This window comes from Nycticebus coucang, chromosome 12 (assembly GCF_027406575.1).
Source record: "Nycticebus coucang isolate mNycCou1 chromosome 12, mNycCou1.pri, whole genome shotgun sequence".
Lineage (NCBI taxonomy): Eukaryota > Metazoa > Chordata > Mammalia > Primates > Lorisidae > Nycticebus > Nycticebus coucang.
In genome coordinates, this window is record NC_069791.1 from 71,598,925 (window position 1) to 71,611,502 (window position 12,578).

General features: G+C 48.3%; 1 protein-coding gene across 6 annotated transcripts in view; it reads left to right on the forward strand.

Moving 5' to 3' along the window:
* COL26A1 (collagen type XXVI alpha 1 chain) overlaps nucleotides 1-12,578 on the forward strand; it is a 178,885-nt gene that overhangs the window by 46,184 nt on the left and 120,123 nt on the right. For all 6 annotated transcript variants that reach the window (XM_053557789.1, XM_053557790.1, XM_053557791.1 and 3 more), the window contains exon 2: nucleotides 9,237-9,359. In XM_053557789.1, the coding sequence (XP_053413764.1) occupies nucleotides 9,237-9,359 (123 nt within the window). The remainder of the gene's footprint in view (nucleotides 1-9,236; nucleotides 9,360-12,578) is intronic.

Sequence of the window (12,578 nt, forward strand, 5' to 3'; positions counted from 1 at the left end):
CCAACAACTACTACCTGTAAAAGGTAGGAAGAAAAGTCAGGTCTGGAGATGAATGGTGATCCGAACCAAAAGACAAACTTCATAAACAGCGGGATTTATTTCAGAATGCCACTTTCACCCCACCCCCCACCCCCCTGCTGGATTCCCAGGGGTGGCTTAAAGGAGAATTGAGGAATTCCTTAGAGACTCCAAGACAACTGTGTGTGGCAGGGATGCCACTGGCTGCTGGATGTTTAGACCTGGAGTGTTGTTCTTTTGGAAATGAAGTTGGGGCCAGAAGGTGTTCTGCTGCCCAAGAGACTTGCTGGGTTGTGATTGTGTGTGATCCTGGAGGGGCGTAGGTATTAAATGCCAAATTCCACAGTCAGTCCCCTTCAGCAGTCACATTCCTCAGATTCTTATCAGAGTTTTATTTTTTTTCAAGTGAATACTGGGAACCCGTCTCCCCACTGATTGCAGGAGAATGGGAGAAAATTAAAAACAGCAGCCCTGGCTTGTGCCCTGGCTCTGTTACCAGTTTCCAGTGCCACCTTGGGTCCTTCCCTTCTCTGGGCCTAGTTTTCTCACCTTTAAAAAGGCAGTGGGGGCAAGATGATCTTTCCAAGTCACCCTGTAGTGCAAAGCCTTTATAGTTCTCCTTTCAAGTCCTTAGCGAGCTGCTTTCTGGAAGCCATACACCTAAACAAAATTCTGTCTTTGCTCCACAGAGTGGGAGATGCTTTTGGCATAGTTGCCACAGTGGGAGCTTAGGAGTGGTGGTCTTTCCACGTGGCCCCTCCTTTCCAAGGAAGCATCCAGCTGAGACTGGCATGCCACGTTCTGAGGAACCAGGCTCTTAAGGGAACTTTCTAGTGAGTTGACACCTCCTTGCCCAGTAATCTATAAATAATAAACATGACACTTACTACCGCTGCCATCGTTTTCAAGATACAGACTGCTTACACATTCATTTATTTTTATTGATCTCAGGTGGTACAATCTTGTTCCCATTTTAGAGATGAGGCAACTGAGGCTTAGGCACAGTGAGGCCCATTCAGCCATACAGAATGGAAGTGGAACTGGCGCCTGGTTCTGCTTACGCATCCCCCACCTGGGCACTGTCTGCCATTCCAGAGTGTGTGAGGACATCTCAGTGGCCACACAGCCAGCCTGTGACCTTGCATGTGATAGGGGCGGCATGAACATTTGTGGAATTGATGCATGATGTCACTTTGGCCTACAGCATCCAGAGCTGGCACCTTTTCTGGCTGTCAGCATTGGGAGTCACAGGGTGTGTACCATGCTGAAGTTTCTGGAAGTTGGGTGTTTGAGTCTCAAGGAGCCTAAAACTTGAAATCAAGAGACTGGTCAAGGGCGGTGCCTGTGGCTCAAAAGAGTAGGGCGCCAGCCCCATATACAGAGGTGGTGGGTTCAAACCCAGCCCTGGCCAAAAAAAAGACTGGTCAAGCTGGAGCAGTCTGACCCTCACTGACCCAGACACAGTCTATGAGGCTGTCCAAAAGGTTATCCAGTGGGGAAAACAATGCAGATGCCATGTGGATGAAGAACCAGGTCTCTTTTTTTTCCATAAAAGATGGAGCTAGTTTAGGATTGTGATTACATTTCCATTATAAAGTAATTATGTATTTACAGTTTAATAGAATTAGTGTCCCCTATCTGTCTAGAAGTTTGCAGCCCCAGATTACATTCATATAGATGTTATTGCTCTTGGGGACATCTGGCAGCCCTGGGAAGTTTAGCTGCCATCTGGCTGTCTCGTCTCATATTCTCATGCCTTGCTAGTATGTTCACAGCAGGTTGTTTGGGTGAGGATACTTTCAAACATGAGCTGTAAAAACCCTACTGACAAATTTGGCTTAAATATCATTTAATTCCACATATCAAGAAATGGGTGGCTCCAGAGTTGGCTAATTCAGCAGCTCACACATGTGAGGACCCTGCCTCTAACTCTGTCTTCCCCAGGCTGTCTTTCCTCATGGCTCTAAGTTGGCTGCCACAGCTCCGTGCATCACATCCTTACACATCTGCATTCAGAAACAAGAACAGAGCTTCTCTCCTCGCATCCCTCTCCCCCTCAGAGGATAACTTTTTTCAGAAGCCCCTTGCTGACTTCTTGTTTGTCATTGATGGGAACTGAGTGAACGTACCCAAACTCATGCCTTAACCATTGAGATTATGATCTTGCCCCCCTTTCTGGAACTTTCTGATATCTAGAATCCGAGGGCCAGGTTGCAATGAAAGAGAAGGAAGAGATGAGAGTTGGGACTCAAGTGTGTGAGAGGTCAGTCATGGATCTGCTTCCCTCACAGGTTGTTCTAAAGGACACAGTCCCCCAGAGTGCCTGGTGAAGGGGGTCCTCAGCTGCCCATTTTGTACTGTGTGATTCCCCTTCACAGCTGAACTTGAACAGGGGTGAGCATTTGACTCAAAGCAACTAATCAGTAGGACTTCTGGGCCCTGGCATGGGCAGAGGAGCAAGGCCATTCGGGCTCTCTCTCTCTCCCCAAAAACAGAACCGGGAAAGAGGGCAGTAATTCTCATCTGTGCTACTCAGTGTGGCCTTTGAGGAAATGGAGCTCATACCTAAATGTTAATGAATGAGGCCACTTGGCACACATTTCTTTTGGAGAGGAAGTTACTTAGCCTCTCTGGTTTCATCTTCTATAAAACCAGGGATACTAATAGTTTTACCTTATAGGTGTTTTTTTTTTTTTAGACAGAGTCTCACTATGTCACCCCAGGTAGAGTGCTGTGGCGTCACAGTCCACAGCAACCTCAAACTCTTGGGCTTAAGTGATTCTCTTGCCTCAGCCTCCCAAGTAGCTGGGACTACAGGCGCCTGCCACAACGCCCGGCTATTTTTTGTTGCAGTTGTCATTGTTGTTTAGCTGCCCAGGCTGGGTTTGAACCTGCCACCCTCAGTGCATGTGGCTGGTGCTGAAACCACTGTGCTATGGGCCTTGAGCCTACCTTACAGGTTTCTATAAAGATTCCGGGAAGGAGACACGTCAGGGTCTTGGTACAGTGCCTGGGGCATAGTAAGTGCTGCTCAATAAATGCTGGTTTCACTTATTAAATGCTTTATTTTCCAATTTCCATAAAGTATATCGAGTCAGCATCCTCTGGGAAGCCTGCCATACATTCCCAGAGAGTCTGAGCCCAGTGGCTTTTGAGGAAGATTATGGCTGCTGCAGCCTATCCTGACCTTGGATACACAGAAAGCTCCAGTCTTTGCAGAGGTCATTTGCTGGCCAAATGCATCGTGACCCACAATGGACACAGAAGGCCATTGGTGATCTCTGTACCATTTCCAGAACAAATGCATGGGGCCTTCCTGAGGCATGGCAGACACTCAGGGAAAACGCTGGTCAGCAGGTGGCTTCCCTAAATGTGATCCTCCCTGAATGCTGATCCTGTGGAACACATTTGGGACCATCTCCTCGTGTGTCCGCTCTAGCACTTCTGTTAATGAGAGTAGCTGAGGATCACTCTTCACAGGCTCAAAACTGTTGAGTTCTGCTCAGCCAAATCACATACACCCTTAGCTGTCCCTGCAGATGGGAAAGTCAATCCATCAGTGGCCCCACCAACTCTTTCTGGCCAGTGTGCTGGGAATGAGCTGATGCTCCTGGTGGGATGGGGCTCTGGAAGGTGCTGGAGAATGAATGCACATGATGAAGTGGCAAAAGGCATAGAAGCTCGCTAGAGAGAGGCACACGCCTGGGGGCTGTCTCCATCTTCCCCTATGGGGAATCCACACACCTCATCCGCCCTATAGGCCTTTGTGCTGGTTCCTGGAATCCATGTTATCACCTTTGTGTTTCTGCAAAAAGATTTGGTCATTTGCTGTGGGGGTTTCAGATCATCATCCTTTCCCTCTAAAAACCAGAAACTTGAACTTGACTTAAATTCCTCCCTTGTAGTGCCTCGATATGGATAGTTCCAATAAAAATGATTGCAAGGAAACCCAGGCAAATCTATCTGCTATCCAAACAGTCCTACTGATTTTTGTGCCCTAAAACCTGACCAGGCCTTGGTGTTGCACACACTCAGCTATCCCTGCTTGAACAAAACCACAGTTCCCTGTGGGTGTTTAGATAGATGTGTGACAGACAGGAACGGCAGCTGCAGACACTCACTGTCCTGGGAGAGGCAACCCCATTTGGATGCCATTGGCCAGCCGGCAGGCAGAGAAGTCCCCTTGGGGGTGATGTGTTGCACCCTCATGGACTGTGTCTGTTTGTCCTGACCAGGCTCAGCCTACATCCAGCCTCTGCCCTTCTACCCTGCCCCCAGCGGGTGACCCTGGGGTAGCACTCTGACTAGGTTCCCTTCTTTAAAGACTTTCTGTGTTTCCACCTCCTCTTTTCTAATGGAGGGGTCATGCTGCAAGCACCTCCAGGACCAATCTTGGCTCTTCTTCCACTCCACTGAGGCGGTGTCCTGCCTCTAGTTACCCTTCTGAGACAGAGCACCAGCCCACTGTACCTAGTTCAAGCTCCTCCTGGGAGCAGGTGTCCCCTTAGCCTGAGTGGAAGCCTGTTTCCTGGTAGCCTTCTGTTCTGACCCGATTCGATCCTCTAGGGCAGTGGTTCTCAGCCTTCCTAATGCCTCCTAATGCCGCGACCCTTTAATACAGTTCCTCATGTTGTAGTGCCCCCAACCATAAAATTAGTTTTGTTGCTACTTCATAACAGTAATTTTGCTACTGTTATGAATCATAATGTAAACATCTGATATGCAGGATGTATTTTCATTGTTACAAAGAGGTTGCGACCCACAGGTCGAGAACCGCTGCTCTAGGGCCACGTGAGCAGGCCTGGTCCAGCTCCCTCTGCCCCCCTCCCAATCATGGCCTCCACTGATCTCTGCTTGTTATGTATTCATTTGAAGGGCCTATTCCTGACAGTCCTCACCTGCTCTGGTGGGAAGGATGGTTCTGAATCTGTGGAGCCCCAGGGCCTCCCTCTACCTGGCAGAATCTTGGGCTGTGACTTGTCTTCTTCCCCTGGGGCTCACTGCTTTGAGGTCAGCCTCCCCTCCCTCCCAGCTCAGTCATCTCCTGCTCTTGCGACAGTGACCACAGCCATCCCTTCCCAGGGTGCCTTTCCTATTGGGGCTCATTCATGGCGGACACCAGGGTGAGTCCCCAGGAAGCTGGTTTCGAGACAGAGTGGATATTTATCAGGGATGGCTTTTAGGTTTGAGGCCTGTGGAAGGGAGGGGGCTGAGGCAGGAGTGAGCAGAATGAGAAGACAAGCCGGGATGCAGGCAATGACAGCTGCCACGGACTCTGCCAGGAGCTCTGCAGCTGGGATGGTCCTTCAGGGTTGTCCCCAGTTGGGGATGTGGCAGGGCCTTTCTGCTCTGCATCAACCAGTCACAGGATGGGGGGTGCTCCAGGAAGAGGCTGACCTTGGGTGACCCTGGGCAGCTGAACAATGTCTGCTGACAGTGGGGGCAGAAAGGCTTCCCTTGGTTGCAGGGAATCTACATGGCACATCTCAGAGTCTGCTGCTCGTGGGCTGGCAGGTGTGGAGGGGAGCAAGGCTTGTTCTTGATGTTATTTTTGCTAGTAGGATAGCCTGAGATGGTCTTTGCTTTTTGGAAGCCCCAGCACGCACCACTGACTCACACTGAACTTATTGTTGGCGAGAACCTCTGTACCCCATCTGGGGCTTGCCTGCTGGGACTGAAGTTCTGCAGTGCAGGACTTCACATTTGCCTCGTCATGTTTCATCTTGTTAGATTTGACTCCTTGCTGTGGGCTGTGCAGACCTCACTTGGATCCCAACTCTCTCCTAAGGCCCAGGCCCCTGCCTCTGCCAGCTCCTGGTCTTTTGCAGGTCCTGTCAGCAGCTACTGTGTCTCCACTCAGATCTGCCTTTCCCAGAGGCAGGGCCCCAAGGACTGAGACCACCTCAGTTGTCTGGGGTGAGCTTCGGGTCAGTCTGGCTGTGTAACAGTGTGGTTAAGGGTTGCCTGTTGACTTGTTGGGTGGCTTTGGACATGTTATTTACCCCTCCCTCAGTCTCCTTATCCATAAAAGAGCCCTCCCCATGGGTCCTGCTATGGTCTAACTGCCCTCAACTGTTGTCTCATTGGTTTCAAACATGGGGTAGGGATAGTTTCTCCTCCCTGCTGTTGTTCAAATCCCTGAGGGACATGGCTCATGAGGGACTAGTAGGGCTATTTTATTTGCTCTCTGACTGTCCTTGTTCTCATTAGCAAAGAGAATGCAGCACGGGGTTTGGAGTTATAAGACTGTGTTTCAAGACATATAGTTACCACTTACTCATTGTATGACTTTGAATCTTCTTCTCTTGCATCTCAATTTTCTTACCTGAAAAATTCCTGTGTGTCAGAACTGTTGAGGAGATTAATGGAGTAATTACATGCAGTCGCGTGGTAGGACTGTCATACTGACATTTATTTTCTCACAGTTCTGAAGGCTGTAAGTTGGAGATCAAGGTGTTGGCAAGCTTGTTTTCTTTTTAGGGACTTTCTCCTTGGCTGGTATGTGGCTTTATTTTCCCCATGTCCTCATGTTGTCTTCCTGCTGTATGTGTTTGTATCCAAATTTCCTTTTTAAAAATGAAGACATCCAGATTGGATCAGAGGTTACCCTGATGACCTCATTTGAACTTAATTACCTATTTAAAGAACTAATCTCCAAATTAGAACATACGAACTTGGAGGGGACACGATTCAGCCTATCAGTATATGTAAAACTGCTCTGCCAACCATCAAATGGACCTTGGGGTGCTAGGCCCCACTTGGTCTGCAGGACAGGGTTTGGCTAGTCAGGAGCTGGCTGGGCGTGTGGCAGGCTGATTGGTGTCAGGTTGTTCCCTTTCTCCCTGTTGGGGCTTGGGAGCTGGTTTCTCTGCCCCCCTCTCTCTGGAGACGAGCCAGTGCCCCCAGACACAGGATAAGAAAGAAGTACTCATGGGCGCGTTCAACACAAGGTCTTTTCCAGGAGAAGGAACTGAGCAGAGCCTGGTAGGATGAGTCAGAGTTGGCCACGCTAAGGAAAGTGGACTGGCCTCCCCGTGACCAACATGTGTAATGTCCAGGAATGGGTGGAGATTGGTGTTTCCCTATGAGGAATGAAGTACGTCCAAAGGCTTAGACAGGTGTTGGGGAGGGGATGGGAGTAGAGGTTGGAGTGTCGTGGCCAGAGCTGTGCTCGAGAGGGCGCCCTCTGGCGGTAGCCTCAGAGACTGCAGGCTAGGGGACCAGGAGGGGCTGAAGCTGTCCAGGTAGAACCGTGTCAGGTCCATAGGGGAGGGGTGTCTTGAGTGGGCTCCCAGGCAAAGTGACTCACTGGCTATAGGGAGGAAGGGAGTAAGAAGGTAGAATTGGGCGATTTGCTCCAGGGGCTTCTTGGTAAGGGGCCAGGGAACATAGATGGGCTGGTCACCAACCTGGATTAGCGGGTTGATGCGGGCAGAGAAGGGCTCAGTACTGGACAGATGGAACTGGTGTGTCTGTGGTATCCCATGGGCTGTGGTGATATCAGGGGATGTGGGCTCATACAGTGAGGTTCAAGAGGAAGCACTGAGGTAACAACAGGAGGCTCAGTAAGGGGGCAGCCTAGGTGGTTTGCAGGAGCAGGGCAGCCAGCACCAAATTCCCCCCACCAGTTCAGGCTCAGGGTCCCAGGGAAGGAGGGAACACATGAGATCAGGTCCTAAAGCAAAGCTCAGATGGGAGCAGTGGGCTTGGGAAGCTGAGTCTGAGTCCAGGGAGGTGGTCCAGGGTAATGGGGAGGGGTGATCCTGCGTGGCAGCAATCTCAGAGAGGTGTTGGTTGGTCGTGTTCAGAGGTGGGCACAAACCTGGCAGTGTCTGGAAGTTTCCTCCATTCCATCGTGACATGATCTCCTGAAGTCACTTAGCACTTGTTTTCCCTAAGAATCCTAAAATAAGAATTTCACTGCTCTACCCAGTCACTGAGCCAGACATTCAGAATGGTCAAACTACTATGGTAACAGCCCGGAGCCTGTGGGTCCAGTTGCTCTTTCCCCCTCATTGAAGTGGTCTTCTCACAAGAAGGAAGACCTGGAGTAAAGCAGATCCACCCCACAGCCTTGGCTGGGTGTGAGCTTACCATCAGAGATTTTCTGTGGGGGGATCACCCACCACATAGAAGACAGACAAAATGCTCAGGACCTGGGGATACAGGTGGTAGGCTAGCAGGTCCCTGGAACCATGGGCACCTGAGGGCGAATGTGCTTTGGAATTCCATCTGGAAAGGGCCAGGGCCCTCTTTCCTCGTCTGCCTGCCTGCATTGATTTTGGCCAGGGTTTGATTTTTGGGAAGCCATTTACAGCCCATTAAAAGACCAAATGTTCTGGAGATGGTGATTCGAGGCATTTGAACATGTTTTCCAATTCACAGCTCATTTCCGTATAGAAATCCTTGACCCAGTGTGATTCTGGGATGGCTGGACTGCCTGTTTGTTTCAGAACTCCCCCTCCCCTGGAGGCAGATCTGGTTTTGGTAGGGGCATTTGTTCTCGGGCTCAACAGTAGTTCATCCCAAAGGGAATCATACTTCTTTCCCTTTTTGGAAACACCTGGTACCTGAAATACAGCTGATTCTCCCTGGTTGAAGGAAGGGCCCAGGCTGCTGAAGTCTCCCACAATTTCAAGACTCAGTTTCCCCTGGTAACTGGCAAATGTGGGATTCATAGTTTGTATTGGATGGGGGGGGGCTGCTAGTTTCTTGGGCAGGAAGGCTGGTTCCCCTCCCAGCTCCACCTCTGATTTGAGCTGTAGCTGTGGACACTGAGGTTTAATCTCTCAGATGTTCTTTTCCCACCTGCAAAATGGGAAGGACAGTCTTTGGGCTTTTATTTACATTGTGTGGTTTACGTGGACAGCTAATCAAGAATGATACGTTGGGTTAGGTAGTGCTGCGTGATTTACACCCTGCTGATGGGTATGTGTTCCTTTAGTGGAGATAGATTTATGTATGAATATATATGACAAGGTGAAATAGTTAAGTTGGAGAACTCATCCTTAAAAAAGTGCTGAATATCACTATGGTCACCTTTGAAGTACTCCCCTTGGGAAGCTATGTACTGATTCCAGGACCTAGTCTATCCTTCAAAGCAATTTTGAAACTCTTTCTGAAAATGGCCATCAGAACTGTCATCATTTGAGGCCTGGTGATTAAGTTGATGCCTCTAGGAGAAGGCAGGGCTGACGTGACTGTTGCTCTCCCCACAGGCACTGGTGCCATCACACAGTGACACGGACAGTGTCCTGCCAGGTGCAGAATGGCTCGGAGACGGTGGTCCAGCGTGTGTACCAGAGTTGCCGGTGGCCAGGGCCCTGTGCCAACCTTGTGAGGTAAAGTCCTGGGGTCTGGCTTGCTTTGTCCTTGCTTTCTGTTCCCTTAGGTAAATCCACCCTCAGTGTAGGTCTTAGGGAGCTTAGGTTGTACCCGGGACCTGAGCATACATTTATGGAGCACCTTCTGTGTACATGGGAGTGGGGGATATGTATGTGTGTGCAAAAAGATGTAAGTGATATGCTCCCCCCATGACATCTTCACAACTCAGTGGGTATTTGACAGGCATAGACCACTGTAAATGAGTGGGGTGAGGGACCCGAGGCAGGGTCAGGGAGGCCCAGGTAGGGCTGAAGAGGAACGAGTCTTGGGACCTTAGATAGAATGTGGAGCTACTCTGCTCTTGGAAATCCAGCTCTCCTTCACTTCTGCCCCTCCCACTAGCTTTATCCCTCACCAAACCCGCCTCTCTCCCCTACCAGCCCTGCCCCTCTCAGGACTGGGAGCTGGTGGATCATAAACCCTCAGCTACTCCTCCGAGTTGGCAGGGAGCATCTCACTGCCACGCCTTCCAAGGCTCCACCTCACCTTTCTACCTGGGGTCGCTCTCCTCAAACTCCTTAAACTCCCTTTCTTCTTTGCACTGAGAGCACTTAGTGCCCCTATGCCCCAACAGGACATTTTTTGCGGGGAGTCTATATCAGCCAAGGTTCACCATGAAACAACCAGTGGGATGTATCAATAGGTGGAAACAGAGAGAGAGAGGTTATAAGAAATTGGCTCATGTGATTGTGCAGAGCAAAGTGGACTGGTAGGCTGCAGACCCAGGGAGAGAGGTGACATTGCAGCTTGAGATGGAAGGCTGGCCGCTGGCCCAGTACCCTCTTCCTGGGGGAGGTCAGTCTTTTTCTTAAGGCCTTCAACTGATTGAATGAGGCCCATTCACATCATGGAGGGTGATCTGCTTTACTCAAAATCTACTGATTTAAATATTAATTAATAAATACCTTCACAGCAACAACCATTCATGTTTGACCAAATATCTGAGTACTGTGTCCAAAGATGAAGCGTGAGCCAGTGAACCAGGGCCGTATAGCACCGCCCTCTGAAGGGCTCAGCACCAGCCCACACCTGGAACCTGCCTGCAGCATAAACATGTGGGACCAACAGATGTGACCCTTTGGCCCATCCTGGGCCACAGGCCGCTGAGCCAGTCAAGGGGATGGGTAGCTTCTTTTATTGCTTAGATTTACAGTCTACCTTTTATTATTGTTATCTCAAAGAAAGTGATATTTACTTTAAAAAATTCAAACATTACAGAACCCAATAAGGTACAAAATGAGCATTCTTTCCTCTCCTGAGACCACTTCTATAACCCTACTACTGTCTCTATTTCAGACCTTTTCCCCATTCCATGTTCCATACTTCCTGAAATTATCCTTATTCCAGACGTTTTTCCTCTACTTATCCATATCTATGTATTTTCTTAAACAGAGATGGGGTGATATTATTTTGTTCTACAACTTACTTTTTCCCCAGAAAAAGATTTTTTCAATCAGTGTCCATGAGCCACCTTATTATTAAAAGCTGTGTAGGATTCCATCGTAAGGCAGGATCATCATTTATTTCCCATGTTCTCAATTGATGGGTATTTAAGCGGTTTCCTAGATTTTGCCATTACAGGCCATGCTTCAATAATCATTATACATACATACACACGTGTGTGTATATGTGTAAATATCTTTTGGGGAGATATTTTGAGTCTACACAAATCATTCTGTTCCTCATCATACTCTCATCTTATTTTCAACAATTACTCTTATATTGTGGTGTTTGCCAAATGGTGATTTTCCATTTTCATCATTTTTTAATAGTAGAGGCTCTTAACTTGGGGTCCCTGTTGCATACAAGCATTTTTATATAGCTCATTCTGGGAAGGGAATGGCTAGGTAAATTGATATGTTGTCCATTTTAAAATGTAATAGAAAGTGCTGCATTAGAGAGATGACCAGGGAATCCTTAATGAGGAGAAAGATGCCAACTCCCTGTTCCTTTTCAGCAGAAGGCTCAGATACCCCCTCTACCCTCCTTTTCCTCTGCCCCCAGGGGCTGAATTCTAAGACCTTCCTATCTTTCTCCCGCAAGGAGCTTTAGATTGCCAGTTCATAGCCCCTGGGTTCTGGGAGCAGCTTCTGAGAAGAAAAGTCTTCAGGATCTGTTCTTTTTTTTTTTTTTTTTTTTTTTTTAGCTGTGTACATTAGTATGATCATGGGGCCTGTTCTTCTTTTTTTAAGCAAGCATGAAACAAAGTTTATTGAGGAAGAGAAAGTTAGGCTTACAGAGTAAGAAAGCTCACAAAGCAGGATACATTTACCATAGACAGCGAATAGGCCTCTGTTGCCAGGATAAGTAGGCAAAGAGGCCTTCAGGGTCTGTTCTGTCTGTGACCTTAACAGCGTGAGCTTTGGCTCAGAGCTCTGTTGGAAAAGCGGCTGTTTTCCTCTTTAATCAGGGAAGTCAGTTGGCTGGCCCTGGAAGGCAGGCTACCTAGAAGCCATCCAGGACTTCCACTTTACAATTCTGACTCCTACTAGTCTTGCTGTTTGTGTGGCAGAATCAACTTGGAACCATCTCTTTTCGAGCCCTAGTCTTTGACTTTAGCAAATGTATATTGTCTTTGGAGTTGAAGCATAAACATGAAGAGTTGTGCATTTCTAACTATTTTTTTCCTCTGTAGATTTTAGCTACGTTGGACTTTATCCATAACCCCATTATTAAAGTCTTGAATGTACCCCACAGTCAGCTACCAGGATGGCAACAAAAAAGCACACACACACACATACACATGCACACACAGGTACACATACACTCAGGTGTGCACACACATACCGTTGCATGGTGTTTGGGTTTAGAAAACAACCTGTTAGGATCGCCTTTTCTGAAAAACCTTAGAAGGGAGGGAATGGTGAGCTGGTGTTCTTAATGTCAGAGTTATAAGTTGTGTTTTTATAGTTTTGAAATATAATAATGCAACCTTAAGAGAAGCTGAACAAGCTAACTACTGAATCACTGATGTGGACTGAAAACTTTTCACATGACCACTAATTATCATAGTTACCTTCTGCTTTATGACATAAGTAATTATCTGAACAATGTTTCAGAAGCCCTGGGGTCTTTCAACGTTTCCTGCTCTTTTGGGGGGGGAGGGGAGAGTTTTTCTTACTTGCTCCTTTAGTAAGGAGAACAGAACATTTGGACAGGACAGACATGATTTCCCT